Here is a 25,743-nt window from a genome sequence, read left to right as displayed (position 1 = left end):
ACAGAGAGGAGGAGGAGGAGGAGGAAGAGAGGAAGAGGAGGATGGAGTGGAGGAGGAGGAGGAAGAGGAAGAGGAGGAGGAGGAGAATGAAGTGGAGAATGAAGTGGAGAATGAAGTGGAGGAGGAGAAGAAGAAGAGGGGGAAGGAAGAGGATGAGGAGGAGGAAGAAGGAGGAGGAGGAAGTGGAGGAGAAGGAGGAGGAGGAAGAAGGAGGAGGAAGTGGAGGAGGAGGAGGAGGAGGAAGAAGGAGGAGGAGGAAGAAGGAGGAGGAAGCGGAGGAGCAGGAGGAGGAGGAAGAAGGAGGAGGAGGAAGTGGAGGAGCAGGAGGAGGAGGAGGAAGAGGAGGAGGAAGAGGAGGAAGAGGAGGATGAAGAGGAGAATGAAGTGGAGAATGAAGTGGAGAATGAAGTGGAGGAGGAGGAAGAAGAAGAGGGGAAGGAGGAGGATGAGGAGGAGGAAGAGGAGGAGGAAGAGAGGAAGAGGAGGATGAAGAGGAGAATGAAGTGGAGAATGAAGTGGAGAATGAAGTGGAGGAGGAGGAAGAAGAAGAGGGGGAAGGAGGAGGATGAGGAGGAGGAAGAGGAGGAGGAAGAGGAGGAGGAAGAGGAGGAAGAGGAGGATGAAGAGGAGAATGAAGTGGAGAATGAAGTGGAGGAGGAGGAAGAAGAAGAGGGGGAAGGAGGAGGATGAGGAGGAGGAAGAAGGAGGAGGAAGTGGAGGAGCAGGAGGAGAAGAAGGAGGAGGAGGAAGTGGAGGAGCAGGAGGAGGAGGAGGAAGAAGGAGGAGGAAGCGGAGGAGCAGGAGGAGGAGGAGGAAGAAGGAGGAGGAGCAGGAGGAGGAGGAGGAGGAGGAAGAAGGAGGAGGAAGCGGAGGAGCAGGAGGAGGAGGAGGAAGAAGGAGGAGGAAGCGGAGGAGCAGGAGGAGGAGGAGGAAGAAGGAGGAGGAAGCGGAGGAGCAGGAGGAGGAAGTGGAGGAGCAGGAGGAGGAGGAGGAAGAAGGAGGAGGAAGCGGAGGAGCAGGAGGAGGAGGAGGAAGAAGGAGGAGGAGCAGGAGGAGGAGGAGGAGGAGGAAGAAGGAGGAGGAAGCGGAGGAGCAGGAGGAGGAGGAGGAAGAAGGAGGAGGAAGCGGAGGAGCAGGAGGAGGAAGTGGAGGAGCAGGAGGAGGAGGAGGAAGAAGGAGGAGGAAGCGGAGGAGCAGGAGGAGGAGGAGGAAGAAGGAGGAGGAGCAGGAGGAGGAGGAGGAGGAGGAAGAAGGAGGAGGAAGCGGAGGAGCAGGAGGAGGAGGAGGAAGAAGGAGGAGGAAGCGGAGGAGCAGGAGGAGGAAGTGGAGGAGCAGGAGGAGGAGGAGGAAGAAGGAGGAGGAGCAGGAGGAGGAGGAGGAGGAGGAAGAAGGAGGAGGAAGCGGAGGAGCAGGAGGAGGAGGAGGAAGAAGGAGGAGGAAGCGGAGGAGCAGGAGCAGGAGGAGGAAGTGGAGGAGCAGGAGGAGGAGGAGGAGGAGGAAGAAGGAGGAGGAAGCGGAGGAGCAGGAGGAGGAGGAAGAAGGAGGAGGAGGAAGAAGGAGGAGGAAGCGGAGGAGCAGGAGGAGGAGGAGGAAGAAGGAGGAGGAGCAGGAGGAGGAGGAGGAGGAGGAGGAGGAAGGAGGAGGAGCAGGAGGAGGAGGAGGAGGAGGAAGAAGGAGGAGGAAGCGGAGGAGCAGGAGGAGGAGCAGGAGGAGGAGGAGGAAGGAGGAGGAGGAGATGTCTGGAGAAGCAGCTCTCCTGTGGGACAGCTGATGTGCTGCAGAAACACTGTGGAGTCATTAAGTCCAGTAATCCCAGTTTGTCCTCGGTGTCCTCTGACTGCTGCATCCATTATTATCCTGAAGACACACAAAGGTCACACCTCTGACAGGAAATGACTTTTACTCTGGAGGTACTTCCTCTATATCCTGTTTTATTCTGAAGAACCAAAACTGACAAATAAAGAAATAAATACGACTGAATGAATAAGACAGTGACAAAAATATTATTATAAATATGGTGGAATAAATTACATTTAGATGTCTGATTTATTGATTTACCTACTTTATATTAATTATTTTATTTATTTAGTTTCCCATTTAATTTTCAATTGTATTTATTATTTGATGAATCTTTCAGTGTATCTATTGAGTTCTGTATTATTTTCCCCTAATGTCATTTCTGTATTTCCTTTTTGCACGTCTTCATGTAACTGAGCTTTATACTCACAGCTTTGGTTACTAGTTACTCCACAGTTAAATTACAACACTGAGAATAAACTAACTGTATATGAAGCAGTATGATTATACTGCAGTATTTCTATAGAACTTGGGAAGAAAATACATTTTTCTCTTTAAAGATGACAAGTTTAATTAAGAGGTAATAAAATGCAGCTAATGTTAGCATCACTTTAATGGAGACCGTTGTGGTGTCACAGCTTCACTCTCTAATTGGGATCACTGGTCCTGATGATCCACATCAACACAGTCAGACTGAGCAGCTTCATGTGACACAGAAACAAAGGTGGCAGCTGATAAAGGAAACAGAGAGCGGCCAACAGAACCGGGCGATGATGGAGAAGAACTTACTTTGGAAACTAGCAATGGACAGATCTCCTGAAAGACATGCAAATGAGAAGGCACACAGATGAAAGTCAATTAGCATGCAGGAGGCAGAAAATCACAATTAAGTGGAAAAGAAAGAGAAGCAGAAGAAGCTTGGAGGCACAGAGGACGATGACACGGCGAGCAGGATTAACACCAAATTAAATGATTAAAGGAGCATTTCCCCACACTCACTGAGATCAGTATCTGCCTCATCTGTCTGAGGGCAGAGTTAGCCTAGCAGAGCAGTTTACACTTCATGTAGGACAAATACATCAGAGTCATCCCATTTTGATTCAGAGGACACGACGTCTTAGCTCGTGTTTTCTCCTGTGGTTTGATACAACATGTAAGTGATGACGCTGTTAAAACTGAGGCTCATGGATCGTTACCATCGTTCGCCATTTTTATTTTGCACGTTAGCCTTTTGAATATCCCATTGACACGTCCCATAGCTAATGTGGCTCGTGTCTGTTGTTGCAGGCCGGAGCAAAGTTGGAGTATTTCCTGGAAATGTCTGTAAAATTATCCTAACGTCTCTCCCAGCCAGTCCCAAAGTAAATTCAAAGCTGCTGTTGAACCTAACTTATTTTGTCTTCCTCCGTCTGACAGACGGCTCAGAGATCCATCTGTCTGTGTTTAGTTTCCTCTACAAATTGTTTTATGAAGCGGTTGTGGAGTAAAAACAGACAAAAGTTCACTTTCATGTTGAATCTTATCGACTTCGCTCGCAGACTTCCTGTTGTGGCCCACATCCTCTCTCTCCACCTGACTACACTCCTGTTTCCAGGATCATTTAAATGTTTGCTTCTTCTTCAGCTCACAGACTTCTGTCACCTGCAGACATTTTATAGCGAGTGTCCGATCAGTACTGAGCACGTGCAAGAGAAGAGGGGGAAGTGAGACGTCTGCCTCCTTAACATTCATTTGGACCACTCGCCCAATCAGACAGGTGAGTTACCAGATTGACTCAGTGGGTTTAAATAGAAAGTGAAGCTAACAGCATGAAAATAAAATGAGGTGACCTGAAAATGAATCTCTCAAGAGGGAGAAGAACGAGGAGAATAAACCTGTTGATGAAGATTCTCAGTCATCCAGGTCCTGGTACCTCTAGGTTCTGTATCATAGTCAACTGGACTTGTTTCAGTGTCTTGAAGACGACTCATCTCTCATCCAAGAGGCTTCTTCACTTCTAACTAACTGGAGCTGCAGACTTTTAAACTCTGTGTGGGAGTGTCCTTACAGAGTCGTTAAGGACACGTGTGAGCTCTGAGTTTCAGAGTCGTTAGGGCCACTTGTGGGTCGTTGGTCAAACCGGCCTTCATGTGGGTTGCTCAGGCCAGGTGAGCCCAGGTGTGAATGGTTGTTAAGCTGTCTGGGGAGAACTCAGTACTGTATTGTAGGTGGGTGATCAGTGATGTCTTAGGCCACCTCCTCTGTTCAGAGACGGTCATTCCAGTTTGACATAGATGGATTCTTTTACTCCTCTTTCAAACCATCTGCCTTCTCTGGACAACATGTTTACATTGTTGTCCTCAAAGGAATGATTTGTCTCCTTCAGATGTAAGTGGACAGCAGAGTCTGGACCTGAGGAGTTGGTCCTCCTGTGTTGTGCCATTCGTTCGTGGAGGTTGTTTTGTCTCCCCAATGTACAAATCTGTGCAGTCCTGCTGCATTGAACAGCATCAACTACATCACTCTGTTGATGTCTCCTGGGTGTTTTGTCCTCAAGATGGACAAGTTTCTGCCTCAGTGTGTTGGTAGGTCTAAGGTGAACCAGGACATGATGTTAATTAAAGATCCTCCTGAGTTTCTCAGATGTTCCTGCGACATAGAGAATGGCGATGTTGTTACGTTTTCTAACTCCTCCTCTCTGTCTGCTCTGGATCTTTTAGAGGTTAAACCTTTGATGCACTTCATACATGAGGTTTGGAGAGCCTCACAGTAAAATCCTCTCCTCGTCCTCTCTGACTCAGATTTACACCGCTCTGTGTACGCACACTCAACATGAAGCTACCACCACAAGCTGATTAGCTTAGTTTAACATAAAGAAGCCAGGGAAAAAGCTAGCCTGATTCTGTCCAAAGGTAGCCAATCGTCACATGAGCCCTATAAAATGTGGATCTGTTGGTTTTATTTTAAACTCAGTTTGTGCACATTAAACGTAGATCTGTTTGTTTTTATATCATTTTAACTTTAAATGAACTGTAAACACCTGAGAGCTGAACCAGCCTGAACCATCACCAACACCCACAACACCGAACAACCTTCAGTCTTCACATAATATGACCAGAAAACACACCAGGAACTCGTGTGTGTGTGTTTGTGTGTGTTTGTGTGTGTGTGTGTGTGTGTGTGTGTGTGTGTGTGTGTGTGTGTGATAATTAAAGCCGTAAATCAAACAGAGCTGTAGTAAAAATAAACCTGCTGTAGACAGGCAGTCATGGCCTCAATTTATTTATGGGAATCCATAAAAGACGAAACGAGGACAGACAGACACACAGACAGACAGACACAGAGCACCTACTCTGCAGACTGGGCAGGTTGGCGTCCTCAGGTTTGGTTTTCAGCAGGTGAGGAAGACGAGTGTATCTGTAGCCGAAACCACAGCCCTGAAACACAACAAAACACACACACACACAGACACACACACACACACAGTTCACACTGCAGTGGATACAGAGACTGGAGGATTTATTCTATCATCTCTCTTCTGCTCCTCGTTAAAGTTTACTGACGCTGCTCGGTCCGTCTTTGATCTTAATGTGACTTTACATTAATGTTTTTGTTCTTTAAATCAAATGAGGATTTTTATTTCTTTCCCCATTTTCTTTATTTTACCTTAAAATAATGCTGAGAAACACTTTACTGAGCCGAGGAGCTGAGGTTGATTTACCATTGTGATCACCAATTTACCTGTGTGTGTGTGTGTGTGTGTGTGTGTGTGTGTGTGTGTGTGCGTGTGTGCGTGTGTGTGTGTGTGTGTGTGTGCTCACCCTCCACAGTCGGACCAGGATCCAGTTGGTCTGAGCCCAGGGTCTCTGTTCATACGGAGCCAGCAGGTTCCTCATCATGGCCACACGTCTGAAAGCAGCACAAAGGTTCAGTGGATCACAGACTGATGAATTTACTGTGTGTGACGGAGAACTGTCGGTTCTGCTCTGAGATTATTTTGGGCTGTTTGGATGCCGACCACAAATGTCTCAAAGAAAACAACAAGACTGTTTCTTGTCTTGTCTCTCAGGGATTTTCTACATCAACGCAGATTTCATTCATCTTGATGTTGTGTAACTATACTGTGATAAAACCTCATGGAATCATAAAATGGAGGAAGTTTCCCAAAAGTGGACTAAAAAGCAATGACTATAAGACCAGGACTCATATGTGTTGTTGTTCAGGACAGGTTGGGCTCAGTCTGGGAGACTGTTTCCTCATCCGATATTGTTTTCTTTGGGATGAGAACAACTTGCTGTCCAACTATCTGAATGAGTGAGAAGACAGTTTTAATAATAATATTAAAGGACACTTCAACGTGCAGTCGAGCTCATGCACCCTTAGATTAGCTCAGCAGCTCCAGTGAAGACTTCATCTTAACAAAGGGTTAAACATGGTCTCTTCAGATCAGGTTGATCTCTGTGATCACAGCAGACGAGCTGCATGGAGACATCTGATGTTTAAATCATCTCCAGCTGCTTCAGCTGTTCAGCAGAACGCTGCAACTCTGTTTTACTGTGAAGCTCCAGAAATGTTCTGTGGACTACGAGACTTCACCTGACTTTATATCATCAGGAGGAGATGATGGCTGAGCCTGACTTTATATCATCAGGAGGAGATGATGGCTGAGCCTGACTTTATATCATCAGGAGGAGATGATGGCTGAGCCTGACTTTATATCATCAGGAGGAGATGATGACTGAGCCTGACTTTATATCATCAGGAGGAGATGATGGCTGAGCCTGACTTTATATCATCAGGAGGAGATGATGGCTGAGCCTGACTTTATATCATCAGGAGGAGATGATGACTAAGTTTTACAGTTTTGGGTGAACTGTTCTTTTAATAAAAATGATAAAGTTTAGTTACACAATAGGACAGATAAAAACAGTTCAAAATGACAAAATAATAAAATATAATTTGTTCTGAGGTCAAAGAAGAAACTGATCTGAGGTTTTGTCACTTTGTGTTTGAGTCATAATGTTCTAACAAGAAGAAAAATCTGAGGATTTCTACTGAACTAAAATATCAGAAATATAACATTTTGTCTCGTTTGAGGAAGATTGATTATTTTACCAGGTACGCTCTTCATTCAGTGATTAAAGGTCAGAAAACAGTAAAGCATGCCCTGTACACTTAATATTTCCCAGAGCACAAAGTGAGGTCTTTAAATATGTAGATACGTTCAGTTTACCGTCAGAAACTCTTCACAGTTAAGAAGCTGAAACAAAAGAATAATTTCCATTTGTGTGTGAAAAATGGCCGCTGTTATTTTTCTGTGGATCAACGAACTGGTGAATCCTCCTCAGTCTGTCGGCTGCAGTTTGAACCCTTATCTCAAAGTTTTACATGAGCTGACGACCAGTTGACAGGTGATGAAGGCTTCAACAACAGACACTTTTTGATCTGTACAACACTTGTAAGAATCAGACAACAGGACTGAACCACATCTCCATGTAGATAAATCTGTGTGTCGTCTGCGTATCATGTGACCTAAAGGAAATATGTAATTAAAAGCCTTCAGGAGCTCATTGACCTGAAATCAGTCACGTGCCGACTTTTAATCAAGAAAGAAGAAACTCACTGCTCCTCTGGGATCCTCTCCACCGCCCTGAGGGATTGTGGGTAACAGACGTAGCTGGCCAGAGCCTGCATCAGAGAGTCTTTGATATCTGAGAGAGAGACAGGACGGAAAGTTTTAATACGATGACAGATGATTGGTCAGAGTGTGAAAGATCCTCTCAACAACACTTAAACCCAATAAAGACGTAGTTTAGCTTTTTAACTTTTCATAATGTTTAATCATTTTTGAACCTCTAATCTGAACCATATGCTTTAAAAATGCTTGTAATGTGAGGTTTCTCAACTTTTCAGTGATATCACACGTCTTGTTTGGATATTAGGGCATCCGTAGTGAACATGATTACATCATCACGTTCTGCAGCATAGAGAACCTCTCTCGAGTCCCGCCCCTTGTAGTTTCCCTTACCTGATAAAAACTTTGTAGTGAATGAAGACAGACAAATAATTTATTTATCCTGTTTGAATTGTGCCATGAATCACGAGCAGTGATTTTAAGATCAGTAATAAACTCCATGGTGTTACAGGAAATGTTCAGTTCAATACAACTTTATTGTGGCTCACTTAGTGAATATCTCACTACATCATACACACCTGACCGGGCCAGAACACAAGACGAACAGAACAACAAGAGACTGAAATGTTACCTGTCCCAACTATACGGGGGTCTGCAAAGTGCTTGGCGAGGATAGCAGCTAGTTGAGTCAAAGTGTCTTCGTAGCCTGAGGACGTAAACACACACACACACACACACACACACACACACGTGTATGAATGAGCAGCTTCGGTCCAGCTGATTGTCACAGGGAGGTTTCAGTATGAACTGTGTCTCACCTGGCAGCTCCTCCATGCTGTTTGCAGGACTGAAGTAGTTCTTCAGGGCGCTGTACGCATTCATGGCCACATTGAGGTAGAACTCTGGAGCGAAGGCGAACAAAGAGCCGGTGTTGTCGGCGTGTTCGATGGTCCGAATACAAACACACAGCAGCCAGTACACGTCCAGCATCTTGTCCTGGACACACACACACACACACACACACACACACACACACACACACACACACACACACAGAGAGAGAGTGAAATGGTTGTTAGTCACATCAACAATATGATAAAGATCAGAAAATGATTGTACAAATAACAGACAGACTGTAGAAGTGCAGCAGTAACTCAGAATAAAAACATCTGTGTGAGATTCATCAGTCTTAGTTTTTTAGTTCAAAACAGACGAGAAGCGACAGACTGAACCAGTGAACACAAAACAGAACAGAACAGAACACAGGTGTGTCAGAGCTGGATCACCTTGGAGTAGATGGTGGCGTTGATCCAGGCCAGTCTCCTGCTCAGGTGATTCAGCTTCTCTGCAAAAACCTTCTGGCTCTTCTGGAGCTCCTCCAGGATGTCTGGTCTCTGCAGGACACACAACACAGTGTGAGGCAAAGGAGGAGGAGGAGGAAGAAGAAGAAGGAGGAGGAGGAGGAGAAGGAGGAAGAAGAAGAAGAAGAAGAAGAAGAAGGAGAAGAAGGAGGTGGAGCTCCTCACCTCAGCATGTCATTTTGAGGAAACAAACTCATTCTCTTTTCTGTCAGGATTTAAAACTCACCATGTTGATACAATGAAGACAGCTTTGACTAAAAACTGTTCTCATTGTGTTTTCTAGATTTATTTTGAAAAGCTTGGACAGGAAGACAAAATAAAAGACCTAACACTTCAGGGAGGTTTCCTTCTCCTTTACTGTGTTATTATGTTTATGTGCGTGTTAAACGTGTGTCTCCTTCTGATTGGTCAGTGCTGTTAGTGAGGAGCTGGAGACACAGCAGCCGTCCTCAGCACCATCGTCTCTTAGAGGACGACTATCGGTTTCATTCAGACTTGTTTGTCCTCCGACAGATAACTGCAGAACTTTGTCCTCTGATCGGGTTGCTGTAAAGTTTGTTGGTGATACTTGTGGCGTGTGTGAAGCTAATGAGACGACGATCAGAGCAGGGCGACGGGAGCTCGGCCAGTTATCTTCAACGAGCACCGACACACAACAAGGCTTCAGAACAAACGCACAAACCATCGACTGCTGTGAGAAATTAAATCAATGTACTGTTAAGACCATATCAGGATGTGAGAGGAGGAGGGGAGATTCCCCTTGAAGGTGTAAGGGTCAGAAAGTCATATGAGGGTCAATTCTCTTTTCCTGAAGTGTTTACAGGAAGGATGATAAGATGACATTTACATTTCAATAAAACAGGTCAATAAAAATGGTCACTGCCCTGGGAAAGACATGATCAAAACAAACACCAGGGGGTCATTGTTTTGGGAAGAAGTGATTCATGACTGTTGTAAAGTATTCAACCACTGTATTTAAGTCAGAAACATTTGGAAGACTGCAGAGAACACTTCGGGTCTTCTCTCCAGGCTGCATGTATTACAGAGATCCGATTCATCACACTGAGTCTACAGTTCTTCTGAGAATTAGCAACTCTCTACCTCACAAAGGAGAATTTCCACTCCACTGTTGAAGAGCAGGATCACACTTAAGTCATTAACAGCATAAACACTGAGACTTTAATGAAGACACTTTAACAGAGAAGTCTTGACTGACTCTCTACAGAGCAGGTGACACTTCAGCTCATCATGATCCTGATGTCCTGATGTCCTGATGTGATGCGTAAGTGTCTCTACCTTCACTTCCAGACAGCGTTCAGCTCAGGATCAACTGGCTCGTGGAAATTGGTGGTTCTCTTTTGAACGTGTGCTTCCAATATAACTATCAGTGTATCAAAGTGACATCCTGAAACACAGCTGGAGCTGAGCGGAATAATCCTGCAGCTCTTTAATCAGCAGGTGAAGCTCTCCTCGCTCTCGTCTTGTTCTCAGGACTGGATGGACTCAAGAATTAGGAGGACGATGACACCATCATCATCACTGCTTGACGACTCCATTTTGTCTCATATTGTGGACATAATAATGAGCACATCGGACTCAGTGTGCAGGGTGTCTGCGCGTATCGTTTTTATTGGAATAAAACAGACTTGGTGTGCAGAGGCGTCTGCAGTGACACTGAACACCCTCTCCACTCTGGCCGAACAACCTTGGCAACCTGGTTCGCATCATACCTGACAAAGTGCACCTTTCAGGTCACGTGGAATGGCTCCTTGTCCAAACCCTGCTTTCTGGAAACTGGTGTCCCTCAAGGCTCAGTACTAGGACCGCTTCTGTTTTCACTATACAGTAGATCACTGGGCTCTGCAATCACATCACATTGATTCTCCTACCACTGTTATGCTGACGACACCCAACTGTTCCTCTCCTTTCCCCCATCCTCCAACACCCACGTTGCCACGCACATCTCGGAATGTCTGGCAGACATCTCCACTTGGACTGCCCATCATCTCAAGCTCAACCTTAGTAAAACGGACTCCTCTTCATCCCAGGTAAAGACTGCCCTCACATGGACCTGTCAGTCACTGTCGAGGACGTCACGGTATCGCCTTCAACGACTGCGAGGAACCTGGGCGTAATCCTCGACGACGGACTATCCTGCACCCCCAACATCACTGCGGTGGCCCGATCCCGCAGATTTGCCCTCTACAACATCCACAGGATCCGGTCTTTCCTCACAAAGGATGCGACGCAACTCCTCGTCCAAACACTGGTCATCTCCCGCCTGGACTACTGCAACTCTCTCTTGGCCGGACTCCCAGCCTCTGCAACTAAACCGTTGCAACGTATCCAGAACGCTGCAGCACGCCTCGTTTTCAATCTACCCAAATTCTCCCATGTGACCCCCCTCCTCCGCGACCTCTACTGGCTTCCTCTTGCGGCCCGCATCAGATTCAAGATCATGGTGCTGGCCTTGAAGGCCGTCAACAGAACTGCACCCATCTACCTCCAAACACTGGTCAGACCACACAGCCCAGCGCGAGCACTTCGCTCTACTACATCAGCTGGCCGGCTGGTACCGCCATCGCTAAGAGCAAACAAAACCCGCTCAGCGAAGTCGTGACTCTTCTCTGTTCTGGCGCCCCAGTGGTGGAACGAACTCCCGACCAACGTCAGGACAGCAGAGTCACTCGCCATCTTCTGCAGAAGACTTGTTCAGACTTCACCTCAACCCCCCCACCAAAAAAAATGATATGCACTTGTATGTTCTGCCCCTTAGCACTTACATCATAGCACTTTTGCACTTATGGTATCCTTGATAAATAGCAGCTACTTTGCTCAGATGAGGGCTTGAAAATTGTTTCTATCTTTTCTTTTCTACTTTATCGACGGTGATATGTTGTAGTTTCTTTCTTGTGATAAATGTACTTATTGTAAGTCGCTTTGGACAAAAGCGTCTGCTAAATGCCCTAAATGTAAATGTAAATGTAAATGAACAAACCAGGTGAGCACAGGAAACCCTGAGTGAATCAAGTGTTAACAGATGGTACATGTGAGTGAGCTTACTCTCGCAGGACATCGTGCAATTTTCTCCTCGGTGTCCTTCAGAGCGACGGCGTACTCATGGACGTCATCAGAAACCACCACCATCTGTAGGAACACACACGTCACACTTACTGTCTGTAACAGTGTTTAATATTCAGCTGTCACATGTGAAATAAATCAACTTTAAACTCTTTGTTTTCTTCTCTACTTTTCTGAGCGTCATTAAACAATCTGAAGATCAAAATCCTGCAGATTTAATGTTCCTCTGATGTTTATTAATGTCTTCGTCACCTTCCTGAACAGAACCAGATTCACAAAGTTGTCTGTTCTGTTTTTCAAACTCATCAGTCAGCTGCACTCGAGCGTGATCGCAGGATACGTTTAGTCTCAGACGGAAAAATATGAAATCAGACAAAACCGGAAGAATCCTCCAAACTAATTCAAATTAATCACGTGTTGGTTTCAGCACACCAATCAACTGACAGCAGACAGACAGACAGACAGACAGACAGACACACACACACACACACACACACAGATGAAACATGAATGGATTTCACTCATCTTTATATCACACTATTTAAAAACAGCTCAGCATAACAGTCTGCTCACATGGTGACCAATCACACTTTGTTATTATTATTATTACCATTATTATCATTATCATTATTATTATCATCATTATTATGATCATTATCATCATTATCATTATTATCATTATCATTATCATAATTATCATCATTATCATCATTGTTATCATTTTTATTATTATTATTATCATTATCATTATTATTGTTATTGTTATTATTTTTCAGGAACAATAAAAGAACTGAAAACAAACAAAAGACTACGTTAAGAAAAATCACAGCTGAAGAAATTAGTCTTCAAAAAGGCCACGAGAGTCACAGACACATGAGGCTAAACAGGTCCAGGAACAGGAAGTACTAAACCAAGACTGAACCAGGACCTGAACCAGGAGCTGAACCAGGAGCTAGAAAGCAGGAAGTCCAAACAGGAACTCACCTTCCCCAGTTGCTGATGGACACTCAGGTTGTACATCATCACAATCCCGTCAACGATCTCCAGAAGGGACTTGTCTGCAATTGGCTGATCGGGCTCCTCCAGCGGTCGCCCCAGCAACAGGCCGTCGTTACCATGGCTTCCCTCGACTTCAGGTGGTAGAGGAACAGACAGGAAAGAGAAGAGATGAGAGGACAGGCGAGAGCAATCAGGAGGAATATTACTGACGTCACACTCTTCTTCTGCACAGGTCAGTCAAACTGGACGCTGAGAGGAAAAATACTTGATTTACCCGAGAATAAAATAATTCAAGTCACCTGAATGTTTTCACAACATCATATTTCATGTTTTAAAAGAAGGACTGTTGCTTTATTGGTTGTTTGAAGTCTGATTGGTGTTACGCTAGCTACTTTCTTCCAGCTGGTTAGCAGTGAGTCAGTCAACACTTCAGAGTGTCTGATGGAGATAAATAAGTCAAAGTGTCTCCCGTCGTCTTTACTGCAGAAACAGATCAAGTCTTCTCTTCTTAAAACACGAGGTCATGAGGTCATGTTTCCTGTGTGTTGATCAGAGACTCATTTTACACTTGTTACCAATAAAAACTGATCCTCACTGCTGCAGTCAGGAGGGTAAGAGGTAAAAAAAAAAAGTAAGACTCTTTATTTCCTCTTCCTCTTTATTTTCTGGTCTACATGAGAAACAGGGTCGGTCCTCCTTCAGTCCAGGAGGAGGCGCTGCTGCACCTGACGCTGTTTGGTGACAAAATCACCAGAAGAAGAAGTTCGGCTGGCTCTCTTGTAACACTACAGTAGCGGACTGCTCCTTTAATCAGAGTGATGTGTTCAGGGACTCACTGTCCTCCTCGGTCCTCTGCTCCACAGCGAGGGTTCGGACCTTCACTTTCTCTGGCTGGGTCAGAGGTCGTCTGGGGGTCATGAGACTGACGGCGGCCGTGCTCAGAAAACGATTGGCTCGACCCAGAGTGGGAGAACTCAACCAGCTGGGCCTCGCCAGAGCTCCGCCCATCGCCGCCGCGCCAAACGGCCTCTGTCATCAAAAACAGACAATGATGAATTAACCTGGTTTCATTAATACACACAGCTGCAGCTCCACAGACCAACGTGTCTGAACATGTCTTCATTTATTATGTTATGATGTAACTGCAGCAGAGCGAGCATGGTGCATTCGTCTATACTCAAACTAACATGGAGGCTGTTTAAAACGGAGTTTGGATTGTTTTCTACATCGTCGTCACTTTCTTTGTTCTTTCACTGCAGCTTTTCAAATAATTAGATTAATTAGAATAATATTTAGGATTCTATTCATTTCTACAGAAGCACTTTGTTTAGTAAAGCGCTGTATCAATAAAGTTTATTGTTGTTATTATTAATATCACATCAACAACAACACTGATAATATATCAAATATAAACAGCTGATCTCGTTGGTCAGAAGACGATTGTGTCTTTCAGCTGCTGTTCTTCTGAGTTCATCCTCTGAGTTTGGTCACGTTAGTTATTCAGCCTGAGCTGAAGTTTGAGATGAATAATATATTACATATTCATATTATTCATACGGCAGCAAACTGAAGCACACATGCACAATAACAACAGACCACCTGTGCTGCTCCGCTCTCCTCGTCCTCATCCAGGTCATCCATCGACGTGGCCTGGATCTCTGCAGGGTCGATGATGATGTTCGCTTTACTGGCCAAGTCATCTGTAGACAGAAAAACAGATCTTCATCATCTTCATCGTCTTCAACGTCTTCATCATCTCATTAAAAACACATTTCAGTTTTCATTTCTCTGCACATACAGAAAAGAAAAGGTCAAATCAGACCGACTGAAGCCGACAGAGAAGATCTGAAACACCATGAAACCATGAAAACACAGGAGGGACGAGACTGAGGGTAGAGTTTAGAGTTTAGGGTTGTTCTACCTACAGTTGTTTTACCTGGCGATGACGTAGCTACACACCACAGACCCGTTATTACCGGACTGGACAGCGGCCGAGAGATTTATTAGGTTAGGCTACCCTATTATATCCAATACAATCATGATCTAGTCTGTCCGGAGCCTACAAAATAAAGTTTGAGAAATGTCTGCGTGGTGTAGGCTACACCTGCTTACAGTGCAGCTGACAGATGTGCAGCCATATATATTTTCCTCATCGCTACCTGAGCCACCATCTGATCCTTCCTCCCTCACGTCCTGAGGAGTCTCCTGGACATATTCTGTATTCTGTGATTTCCCTCTTTTCATTTCTAACCGTTCAGTTTTTGCTGGTAAACGCCCGGTGTCTCCTTCTTTCTCTCTTTCTCTCGCTCGCTCGCACACACGGGCGCGATCGGTAGGCCTATACAGGTAAAAATAAATGTGACCGTATGAAAACATTAGCCTACATATTGTTGTAAATATTTTTCTCTGACAATAGATTAATAACTATAGTAATAGGTTACAATAACAAATGCTTTTATTTTGAAATAGAAATGTGTTGTGTTGTCTTCCGTTAGTGTAGCAGACGGTAAGTGCTACAAAGGATCTTCTGGTTGCTAGGTAACGAACCGGACCTTTCCTCCTCGTCTTTTTTATTTCGCCTCTCTTGTTTTCCTCCTTGTAACTGTTCAGTATTACGTGTTTTAATCAGTAATGATCGGCATTCAGCCGTTAGGCTGAGCCGGCGACTCCCCCGGAAAAAGACAAAGCTTGCCATGACGCTCTATCTTCAGACCACGTTCCGGCTCACTTCCTGCGCCTCTGACTCCGCAAAAATCTCCCAGCATTCCCCGAATTTTCAGAATATCAAAATAACAAAACAATAAAAATCCAAAACTTAATTTTCACGTTATTCTGTTTTTGTTTTAAAACATATTTAAAACATTTTTATATTTAAAACATATTTAAAACATTTTTCATATGTAAAACATATTTTAAAACATATTTAAAACATATTCTGAAAACAGAAAAACAAACTTGTTTTTCTGTTTTTTTTATTTGGTTTTGAAACGAAAAAACGAAAGAACGAAGGGTACACGGATTTTCGTCCTTGTTGCATTATTCATTAAGATAATTCTAAACAGATTTCTGTAGTTCAAACAACTCAGAGTTGTAGTTGAGAGCGTCAGTTATAACAGCTCACTGTAACGTGGGCTGGTGAAGGGGAAGGTGATGGTCCACTTTAGTGCGGGTGGCTCTGGTTTGTCAAGAGACGGCAGGCAACACGGCACTTTTATTCATAATACTGACCGCACCATGCCAGGTCTCTATGGCACTTGATGTTACAGTCATACACGCAAACGAACACAGGCCGAGGTTCTTGCACCAACACTTTACAAAATAAAGACAATAAAATGGGGAGTCTTGGCTCTGTCGGCAGTATCCTTTCTCACGGGAAGGGGAAGTACACCTGCTCTTCTTCATCATACAGGTTACATTACCCACTAAACAAAAGGAGGCGCCACCTAGTGGCGCTACATTGAATAACTCTGACTGTTACACCACGTATTAAAAAATTGTCGGGTTTAAATCGGGCTCGGGCTCATAATTAATGTGTCGGGCCGGGCGGGGCTCGGACACAACGTGCACGGGTCTGGTATGGTCGGGCTCGATTTTTTGGGCCTGATCTAAGCTCTAACTGAGGGACAGAAAAATACAGACAGACAGACAGACAGACAGGAAACAGCAGAAAGAGAGACAGGTACTGATGAGAGAGCACCAGGACCAATAGGAGGACAGTTCAGTCTGGTTCAAACACACCAGGCTGCTGTGAGACGTTACTTCCTGTTTAAACCTCTTTAAAACAGACAAACTAACCTTTGAGTGTCTTCTTCAGGTGGGACAGGAGCCCGCCCAGTCTCTGCAGGTCAAAGTAGTCCACCTTCCCGTTGTAGAAGAGCTGTGGAGGGACATAGGCCTCTGGAGGAAGACCACAGTGAGAGCAGGACAGATGAAGTAAACAGATGCAGGAGGGTTTGAGACAACAAGACGGAGGTGATGGGTGAAAAAGTGTCAGAGGCAGCAGGAAGCTGAACATGACGTCATCACATCTGTGTTTACAAAGAACAGCTGAGATTAACAATACAGAGAATGAGGGGACTCATCTTCATCTAGTTTTCTCTCTTTGACTGCTGTCTGTCTTCACTGTCTTAATGTCTTCAGTGTTTTAATGTCTTCACTGTGTTTAATGTCTTCACTGTGTTTAATGTCTTCACTGTGTTTGATGTCTTCACTGTCTTAATGTCTTCAGTGTTTTAATGTCTTCAGTGTCTTTAATGTCTTCAGTGTTTTAATGTCTTCACTGTGTTTGATGTCTTCACTGTCTTAATGTCTTCAGTGTTTTAATGTCTTCACTGTCTTTAATGTCTTCAGTGTTTTAATGTCTTCACTGTGTTTAATGTCTTCACTGTGTTTAATGTCGTCACTGTCTTAATGTCTTCAGTGTTTTAATGTCTTCAGTGTCTTTAATGTCTTCAGTGTTTTAATGTCTTCACTGTCTTTAATGTCTTCAGTGTTTTAATGTCTTCACTGTCTTTAATGTCTTCAGTGTTTTAATGTCTTCACTGTGTTTGATGTCTTCAGTGTTTTAATGTCTTCACTGTGTTTAATGTCTTCACTGTTTTAATGTCTTCACTGTGTTTAATGTCTTCACTGTCTTTAATGTCTTCACTGTGTTTGATGTCTTCAGTGTTTTAATGTCTTCACTGTGTTTGATGTCTTCAGTGTTTTAATGTCTTCACTGTGTTTAATGTCTTCAGTGTTTTAATGTCTTCAGTGTCTTTAATGTCTTCACTGTGTTTAATGTCTTCAGTGTTTTAATGTCTTCAGTGTCTTTAATGTCTTCACTGTGTTTGATGTCTTCACTGTGTTTGATGTCTTCAGTGTTTTAATGTCTTCAGTGTCTTTAATGTCTTCACTGTGTTTGATGTCTTCACTGTGTTTGATGTCTTCACTGTCTTTAATGTCTTCAGTGTTTTTAATGTCTTCAGTGTTTTAATGTCTTCACTGTGTTTGATGTCTTCACTGTGTTTAATGTCTTCAGTGTCTTTAATGTCTTCACTGTCTTTAATGTCTTCAGTGTTTTTAATGTCTTCAGTGTCTTTAATGTCTGTGTTTGTCTTCAGTGTCTAAATGTCTTCAGTAGGCGGTCGTCTCACCGTCACTGCTGACGCTGCCTGGACTCGTCCTGTTGCTGTCGTCCCAGCTGGCCCTCACAGCTGTGATGAGGCGGTGGAGGAAACACACCATGTACTCTGGGGGACACAGAGCTGTGGGGTGCTGCTCAGACACACAGACACACACGTCTTATATAGCGGTGAGGAAGGATCAGTGCAGAGAACACTTGTGTTGTTAACGTGTTTGTGTTCTTGTGTTACACTCAGAACTAAAAGACAATGAGCTGAACTCCAGGTGTGACGGAGACCTCGTCTCACCTGTCCAACACACCTGCCTCTGTCACTGCTCATTACAAACATGATGAGAGCTGAAGCTATCAGTTATTTTCATTATCGATCGATCGGCTGATAATCTTCTTCTTCTTGGGTAATAACGATGTTTTAAGTCCTGATTAGATGCTTATTAATATTGTTAAGATGATCTATCGTTAATAACAGAATCATAAACATGATGAATTACAGATTAAAAGATATTTTTCATACAAAACGTGCTGACAGTTTGTAAACAGCTTCACGTTAAGAAGCGTCCCATAACACTCATTATAAGAAGTGTAACATAAAGAGTAATCCTCATAATAATCAGTTCCACATTTGTTGATAAAATTTAATAGCAAATAGTGAAAAATGTTCTTTGGTTTGTGTTCAGATGACCAACAGACCAGAGACGGAGTGAACATCACAGACAGATGTGATCACATGACGTCTGTTGTTTGACTGACAGCTCGTGTCTTCTTCTTACCCCTCTGTTGCTGGCGTTTTCTTGGAGAAACTTCCTGAACTTATTGAGGAAAATGTATCGAGAAGCTTCGCCCTGAAACACAAACACAGCAGTGATCAGCTGACCTGGAAACTGTATAATGAAGTATTTCAGACACAGTGTGAGCTGAGAGGAGACGCTGAGGCAGGAAGAAACTCGTTACTGTCGTTGACTCTGACCAACATTAATGAGACATCCAGTAGATACGATGAGACCACAGTTCCTTAATGAACTCTGTCAGTGTCGCGTGGAGAGAACTGAAGCCACACACAGAACTGTTGATTCAGTCTTTAAATCAGCATTTAATCAGACAGAGTCCGACCAGGCGCAGACAATCACACGCGGCAGTGCAGAGAGACGTCCGACTCTGCTGCTGTAAACACATCACAGACTGAACCAACGAGCACAGACACCTTTTCAACCATTCTGACGTCAGACTCACGAGGTTTAACAAACAGTGAGGCTTTACTTTCATATTAGGTTTATTTTAAGATGAGATGGTAACTTCTGTTTTTTAAAGAGTCTCTTTGGTTCAGCAGTCGTAGTTTTGCCTCAGCTCCCTCTGTTAGTAACCATTTCTGAGCTCCAGTAAATAATAACTGTGGTTTTGAACAACATCTGGTTTTATGTTGCTTCTCTTTTCCCTCGTTGTAACAAGTTTATTTATTATTTAAAGACTATCCTTTCATTGATCCACAGAGGAGACATTAGGGCGTAACAGCAGCACACGGACAGACAATCATACTGTATTAGATAAAAAAAGAGAAATAATGTGTCAGCAGGAGGCAGCTGTGAAACAAGACTACGACGTAAAGATCAGTGACGCAGGAGGAGGACGGACACGTGGACATCTGATCTGAACACTCACACCTGCAGGTCTCCAGGTGTTCAGACCTGTTGGCTGTTTCTGATTGGACCGTTCAAAGATAAAATGATAAACCCTGGATCAGCTGTACGTACCGTAGATTTGTCTTTGTTGTTCAGCAGCAGCTTGAGGATCTGAACCTGCAGCTCCTCCACCACTGAGGAGAACAGAGTCAGGAAATGTTTCACAACGTCCGCCAGAGTACAAAGACCCCAAGTAACAATACTCTGAAAATGTTACTCGAGTATTTTGTTCCAATGATTCTTTTCATTCTGGATTCATTGCTGATTATTTTCTCCATGAATCCGCTGATTGCTTGTGGTGACAATGAGCCACAGTGACGCCTTCAGCCTGATCAAACTGTGAAGGATTCAGTTTAAGATGATCATTTCATGTATTCTGTTTTTCAAATCTTGAAGTAACTAAAGCTGTCAGACAAAGGTAGTGGAGTAAAAGTACTTAGTTACTGGTTACTGTTATATAAGGCGAACATTAACTCTGAGTTCAGCTGTGAGCAGCAGGATGAATTAAATGTCTGTCTGACCTTCGATCCTCTTCTTCAGCCTCTGGCAGCCTCTCTCGTACGCTCGCCGTCTCAGTCGCTCGTCTGCACTTTCATCTGCAGGCTCGCGCTCGTCTTTCCCCTGACGGCAAAATACACAACAAATCAATACCTACAGTCACTGATCAATAATCAGTCAGTCAGTCTTCCTGTCACTCTCTCCTCCTCCTCTACTTTTTACTCCACTACGTCTGTCTGACTGCTTTAGTTACTGGATGTGTTGATGTTAAATGTTGGCGATGCAGCAGAATTAGACTGTAAGCTGCTGAAATATAACTACAAATCATTCAACCAATAAAAACACAAAATAATCAATAAATGCCACAAATTCTCAGTAAAGAGTCGACGAGCCACGAAAGAACAAACGTTCTCACGTGAACACAGAAGAACCGACGAGGAATTCATTTTAATAATTAACCTTGATGAAAATACACACCAACAACGTGAACTTATCATTTAAATTCATTCATGAATTATTAAATAAATAAACACATATGACTGAATGCAGCCTGAACTTAAAGGAGCAGTCTGTAGTTCTGGTGAAGAGAAAGATCTTCATTAACAAACTATTTGTCTTCATGACTGAATAAACAAACTGACCCTAAAGGAGTTTTACTTTGTTTATATGTGGCGGACCCTGCCACCTTTCTAGCTTCAAACAGTGTTCTCCTCTGAGAACAGCTGGTTTACTCACTGATGGAGACAGTTTGTATTATTACCTCATTAATATTGCTAATATTAAAATATTGACTTTGAATTTCTTTTCCAAAACCACGTAGTGCTCCTTTAAGACTGCACAACATGGTAAAAATCTTATTTTGAATGTTAATGTGATTTATAATTAGTGTGAATGATTTTTTTTGCTTCACAATTTTCATTATCGCTGAAAAACTATTAAAATGGTGATGATGTAACATTTGTTGTGTCAGTTCAGAGAGCTGTAGTGATGATGTGTGTTTGTAGCTAACTGAAGTTAGTGTCAGTCAACATAATCTCCACAGATGAACTCCACTCTGATGTTTGAAGTGTAAATTAAATGTGTAGCAGTAACAAGCTAATAGGCTACAAACAGGCGACATCACGGTCACATGACTTAAACGTCTCCACCACTGAGCGTCTTACTGCACAATTACTATCCAGGTTTTCTATAAACTGATCAATGTAAAGTTGTAAAGTCAGAGTGAGAACAGTGTGTAACTAAAGTGGCCTGTAAAGACGGACTAGTGAGCAGATGAGTCTCCGTGTTCGCTGTGAGGACGTTTAATGTCCCCGACAACCTCTGTAGTCTCATTCAGACACTTGTTAGCAACCGCTAACTGTTTTTAACACATGAAGAGCTTCATAATTAAACTGTGGACATTTAATGATGAGTTTATGTGTTCAGCCTGTGAGACTCGGACAGAACCAGGCCATGTTGAGACTTGGATCATATTTGAATTAACCGTTCAGTCCGACTGGAGATGAACGAATCAATGTATTTGTGCAGAAGTCTTTGGTTCGGACTCGTCTGACGGCTCCATCCGATAATAATTCACCTTCTGTAGAAACAGTATGTTAACTGGCTCACAGTGTTTACCTCCTTGTCAAAGTGTGTGGGCCACCAGGTGGTCAGGATGAGCTCCTCTAGCCCCGCCTCCTTCACCCTCAGAGGAGTCTTGATGTAGAAAAACACGACTGAACGCAGAACGTCAAACGTGAAGCTGTGTTCAGGACAACATTCAGTGAATCTCAGGAGTTACATCAGAACAGCAGCTACCAGTTTGGACCCACAGAAGGATATAAGACGTTGTTGAGCAGGTACTTCCTGGACTTCTCATGATGCAGGATGGCCGTGGTGAGACGCAGGTAGTGGATCTGAAACACAGACACATCAGAGGTCGGTCAGACAGACAGACAGACAGACAGACAGACAGACAGACAGGTGTGTGTCTCACCTGGAAGCCCAGGTCAGGGATGATGGGGGAGAAACGGTACGCCCTCAACAGTGACATCATCAGCTGCTTCAGACACTCATTCACCTCATAGTCCTGCACACAGACAGACAGACAGAGAGACAGACAGGTCAGAGAGAGAGACAGGTCAGAGAGAGACAGGTCAGAGAGAGAGAGAGACAGGTCAGAAAGAGAGACAGACAGGTCAGAGAGAGAGACAGACAGGTCAGAGAGAGAGACAGACAGGTCAGAGAGAGAGAGAGACAGGTCAGAGAGAGAGAGAGACAGGTCAGAGAGAGACAGACAGGTCAGAGAGAGAGACAGACAGGTCAGAGAGAGAGACAGACAGGTCAGAGAGAGAGAGAGACAGGTCAGAGAGAGACAGACAGGTCAGAGAGAGACAGACAGGTCAGAGAGAGAGACAGAGAGAGACAGACAGGTCAGAGAGAGAGAGTTACTTGCGACTTGCGTGTGTTATGTGTGTGTGTGTGTGTGTGTTATGTGTGTGTGTGTGTGTGTGTGTGTGTGTGTGTGTGTGTGTGTGTGTGTGTGTGTGTGTGTGTGTGTGTGTGTGTGTGTCTGTGTGTCTGTGTGTGTGTGTACACCTCCATCAGGAGCCAGAACAGGTCCAGTAGTTGTTGGATCAGCGGGTGTTCGTCCACTGAACCTCCTCCCTCCAGAATCCCCAACAGGAAGTTCATCAGCACGTCCTCCACCAGGTACACCTTACACTGCGCACACACACACACACACACACACACACACACACACACACACAGAGACAGACACACACAGACACACACACACAGACACACACACAGACAGACACACACACACACAGAGACAGACACAGACACACACACACACTCACACAGACACACACACAAACACACACGCACACAACACACAAACACACACACACACACACACACAGACACACACACGAAAATCTTTAAAATTGATTTTCTGTAACTGAAGTGTTGGAATGTAACTAAGTACATTTACTCAAGTACTGTGCTTAGTTCTGAGGTAGTTGTACTTCACGTGAGTTACTTCATACTTCTCCTCCACTACATGTATTTGATTACTTTACTCACTAGTTACTTTGCAGTTTTGTTAGTTACATTTTTAAATGTATTTAATTTAATCAGTGTTTTTAAAACTTAAATTGTAATAATCAGAAAAAAATACTGAATTTATTTTTACTGGTATTTTTGATATTTAATTACATTTAGTATCAGATACTTCAGACTTTTACTCGAGTACTCTTCATATGGATGATGTTCACTTTTACCAGAGCAATACTTTGACACCATATCTTTACTTTTACTCGAGTATTTCTGTTGGTTCTTCTGTCTGTTTTGTATTTTAATATTTTTAATGTGGTGTAGTTCAGTGACTGTTCTGGTTCTGACCACCAGGTGGTGCCAAACAGACACAGATATCAGAATCAGCTGTTTCTGTACCTGCTGCCACTTCACCAGTTCTCCAAACTCAGGAGGACTCTCCTGAGGATGGAACCATCATCAGGTGCATGTTACCTGTTTGATTGTGATTCCTACATTACCCATGATCCTCAGCTGCTGAGGCACAGACAGGTGTTGACTTACTCGTAAAGTTAAAACTGAATTCATTTAATCATTCACAGATTGTGAAATCAGTTTTTTCAGCAGTCAACTTCATCTCACCTTTAGAGAACAGCTGACACCACTTTCAGAGTCATTGATTGGATACTTCATGTCAGATTGCATCTTGGGAGTTGTAGTTAACTTCTCCCCTGACGTGTTTACGCCCACAGATTCTTGTACTTTTGACTTTATATCAAAGAACCAGATATTTTCTGACACACAAACACAAAGAGAGGAGGTGGCATCACCATGAGAGGAGCGAAGTGGTTGAAGATGTGAGCCAGAGTGATCAGGACGGTGGGGTCTCCATGAAGCCTCCACACAGCACAGTCCTTCTCCACCAGCTTCTCCTCCTGCAGATGACACAAACACAAGGAGGCATCTTCAGCAACACAACAAACAGACAAAGAGCTGCAGACATCATGACCTCATCATCAGACACACTGAAAACAGGAAGTTCCTTCATCTATCAGAGATCCAGATAAACTCCTCCCTGAGTTCAATCTGGGTCAGAAATGATTTGTTCCACACACATTTCAGTTGAGCTCATTAATTATTCACACAGTGCAGACGATGAATAAATCCAGGATGACCGGTCAGCTGGTCGTACCTGAGTGTCGATGGCGGTGCCGAGGACGTTCTTCATGTAGCCCAGCAGTTTGTGAGCTTTGACCAGGTCTGCAGTCGGGGGGTTCTGGAGGGGCAGGTATCCGTCCACAGGGTACGTGAGACACACTCGGGTTAAAGACAAACACCGTCCGCGAGAACAAGGACAAGGTGACGAAAAACTAAATGTGTAACCTCACTCATCATCTCCTCCTGATGATATAAAGTCAGGCTCAGTCATCATCTCCTCCTGATTATATAAAGTCAGGCTCAGTCATCATCTCCTCCTGATGATATAAAGTCAGGCTCAGCCATCATCTCCTCCTGATGATATAAAGTCAGGCTCAGCCATCATCTCCTCCTGATGATATAAAGTCAGGCTCAGCCATCATCTCCTCCTGATGATATAAAGTCAGGCTCAGTCATCATCTCCTCCTGATGATATAAAGTCAGGCTCAGTCATCATCTCCTCCTGATGATATAAAGTCAGGCTCAGTCATCATCTCCTCCTGATTATATAAAGTCAGGCTCAGCCATCATCTCCTCCTGATTATATAAAGTCAGGCTCAGTCATCATCTCCTCCTGATGATATAAAGTCAGGCTCAGCCATCATCTCCTCCTGATGATATAAAGTCAGGTGAAGTCTCGTAGTCCACAGAACATTTCTGGAGCTTCACAGTAAAACAGAGTTGCAGCGTTCTGCTGAACAGCTGAAGCAGCTGGAGATGATTTAAACATCAGATGTCTCCACACAGCTCGTCTGCTGTGATCACAGACGTGATCATTTACAGAAGGCTCATATTTAATGTTCCAACTGCTGTCAGTAAGTAACATTCAACAAAGGATCCTAAAAACACATGATTAATGAATGGAGTTTGGTTAAATGGTCTCCACACAACAAGCCCGAACAAGGATCACATTTAAACAGTGAATCAGTTCATCAGTTTTCTGCTGTGAGTCTTCACTCTGTGTGTGTGTGTGTGTGTGTGTGTGTGTGTGTGTGTGTGTGTGTGTGTGTGTGTAGCAGACTGAAGGATATCTGAGAGGTCGGCTGCCGAAGTTAAAAGCCACCGACTCCTTGAAGGAGAGACTGATGGCAGGAAAGTAAGCCACACCCGGACCCATCTTAATGTTGGTGAATGCCGTGCCCAGAGACTGGCCGTTCCTGAGGACACATGCACACACACACGCGCGCGCGCGCGCGCGCACACACACACACACACACACACACACACAGTTTGAATCACCTGTGGCAGATCACTGATCTAGGGCTGCAACTATCGAATATTTTTAGAATCGAGTATTCTACCGATTATCCCATCGATTAATCGATTAATCTAATAAAAAATAATTTTGCATTATTAAACAACAATACCAAATAATGCATA

At 43.9% G+C, this 25,743-nt stretch overlaps 1 protein-coding gene across 3 annotated transcripts in view; it reads right to left on the bottom strand.

Moving 5' to 3' along the window:
- Positions 1 to 25,743, bottom strand: part of rnf123 (ring finger protein 123) — a 134,026-nt gene that overhangs the window by 90,226 nt on the left and 18,057 nt on the right. For all 3 annotated transcript variants that reach the window (XM_073488219.1, XM_073488218.1, XM_073488217.1), the window contains exons 10-31: positions 25,395 to 25,520; positions 24,359 to 24,473; positions 23,997 to 24,101; positions 22,726 to 22,851; positions 22,124 to 22,216; positions 21,970 to 22,043; positions 21,766 to 21,883; positions 20,172 to 20,271; positions 19,723 to 19,784; positions 18,745 to 18,816; positions 17,988 to 18,108; positions 16,648 to 16,749; positions 14,452 to 14,552; positions 13,689 to 13,881; positions 12,838 to 12,983; positions 11,836 to 11,919; positions 8,698 to 8,805; positions 8,230 to 8,407; positions 8,043 to 8,117; positions 7,400 to 7,487; positions 5,598 to 5,685; positions 5,129 to 5,213 (exon numbers count right to left, since the gene is read on the bottom strand). In XM_073488219.1, coding sequence (XP_073344320.1) covers positions 5,129 to 5,213; positions 5,598 to 5,685; positions 7,400 to 7,487; positions 8,043 to 8,117; positions 8,230 to 8,407; positions 8,698 to 8,805; positions 11,836 to 11,919; positions 12,838 to 12,983; positions 13,689 to 13,881; positions 14,452 to 14,552; positions 16,648 to 16,749; positions 17,988 to 18,108; positions 18,745 to 18,816; positions 19,723 to 19,784; positions 20,172 to 20,271; positions 21,766 to 21,883; positions 21,970 to 22,043; positions 22,124 to 22,216; positions 22,726 to 22,851; positions 23,997 to 24,101; positions 24,359 to 24,473; positions 25,395 to 25,520 — 2,360 coding nt within the window. The remainder of the gene's footprint in view (positions 1 to 5,128; positions 5,214 to 5,597; positions 5,686 to 7,399; positions 7,488 to 8,042; positions 8,118 to 8,229; positions 8,408 to 8,697; positions 8,806 to 11,835; positions 11,920 to 12,837; positions 12,984 to 13,688; positions 13,882 to 14,451; positions 14,553 to 16,647; positions 16,750 to 17,987; positions 18,109 to 18,744; positions 18,817 to 19,722; positions 19,785 to 20,171; positions 20,272 to 21,765; positions 21,884 to 21,969; positions 22,044 to 22,123; positions 22,217 to 22,725; positions 22,852 to 23,996; positions 24,102 to 24,358; positions 24,474 to 25,394; positions 25,521 to 25,743) is intronic.

Source organism: Pagrus major, chromosome 19, assembly GCF_040436345.1.
Source record: "Pagrus major chromosome 19, Pma_NU_1.0".
Taxonomy (NCBI): domain Eukaryota; kingdom Metazoa; phylum Chordata; class Actinopteri; order Spariformes; family Sparidae; genus Pagrus; species Pagrus major.
This window is presented reverse-complemented; position numbering and strand designations above follow the sequence as displayed.